The sequence below is a fragment of the Egretta garzetta genome, unplaced genomic scaffold, assembly GCF_000687185.1.
Source record: "Egretta garzetta isolate BGI_Z169 unplaced genomic scaffold, ASM68718v1 scaffold330, whole genome shotgun sequence".
In the NCBI taxonomy this organism is placed as follows: Eukaryota; Metazoa; Chordata; class Aves; order Pelecaniformes; family Ardeidae; genus Egretta; species Egretta garzetta.
Window position 1 is genome coordinate 461,826 of NW_009258275.1, and position 993 is coordinate 462,818.

General features: G+C 58.7%; 1 protein-coding gene across 1 annotated transcript in view; it reads right to left on the bottom strand.

Moving 5' to 3' along the window:
* WSCD2 (WSC domain containing 2) overlaps nucleotides 1–989 on the bottom strand; it is an 18,636-nt gene extending 17,647 nt beyond the window's left edge. The window contains 1 exon segment of the mRNA XM_009636186.1: nucleotides 845–989. Within this exon segment, the coding sequence (XP_009634481.1) occupies nucleotides 845–989 (145 nt within the window).
* Nucleotides 990–993: the final 4 nt, after the last annotated feature.

Genomic DNA, 993 nt, shown 5'->3' on the forward strand with positions numbered 1-993 from the left:
GATGAGCTGAATAAACCACTGGGATGCAAAAGCCCCGATGGGGAGCTCTGAGCCACCCAAACTCGGTGCGCGCGTGCAACTCTGTCGGCAGGCGGCTGCCTTCAGGATAAATAGATGACATTTTAAAAATCAATGCGAACTACGACGTTCGTTTATCCTTGTTCATTAATAACGGTCCCACTCGACAACACACGACCCACCCCGGGCGGCGGCCAGGCAGGGATCTCCTGGCTTGAAAGGCCAAGCCCCAGCCCTGCCCGTCCCCGTGCCCGCCTGCACCCCAGCCCCAGCAATGCAAGCCACAAATCTGCTTTTAGTGTTCGCTAGGGCCAAGGGAATTAAAGCTGAATTTGGCCCATGGCACAGCCAAAGGATGGGATGAAGATGGGGTGCAGCCTCTCTCCCCCAAGCCAGCACCCCCCAAAAGCGACTGGCCCAGCACGGTGCGACTTAGGGGTCGCAGAGAGAAAAAAAAAAGAGTGAAAATAGAAAAATGGAAATGGGTTATGGGCACTCGGGGAGGGAGGAAGGAGGGGAAGGAGGGAGGAGATCTGTCTGGGAACATCCTCTGGACCTCTCCGAGGCAGGGTGCTGCGCCCCGGGGGGGGATGCGCAGGGCAGTCCGTTGGGGTGCGGGAAATAAAACTTCGCGCTCCGGTAGCCCATGCATATGGTTTATAAATAAATAAGCACACATTTACTGGGAGTGTGTGGTCAGAAATTTGTTCTCAGTAGGAGCGCATGACCAAAGCAGCCTGGAGACCACTGCCCCGGCGCGTGAGGCTGTCCCCGGGAGAGGCCAAGAGGAGGAACCCCCACCCCAACATGTGTCCCCAGCCCTTACCTCTGTCCTCCTCCTTCTCGCGGACGCTCCGGCCCCTCAGCGCTCGGCTCCGGGTGCTGCTGTAGTCTCCGGCTTTGCCCCTCTCCGCCAGTTCCTTGGAGGTGCTTTTGAACCAGGGTCCACGCCGCCGTCCCCCCTCCGGCATCGTC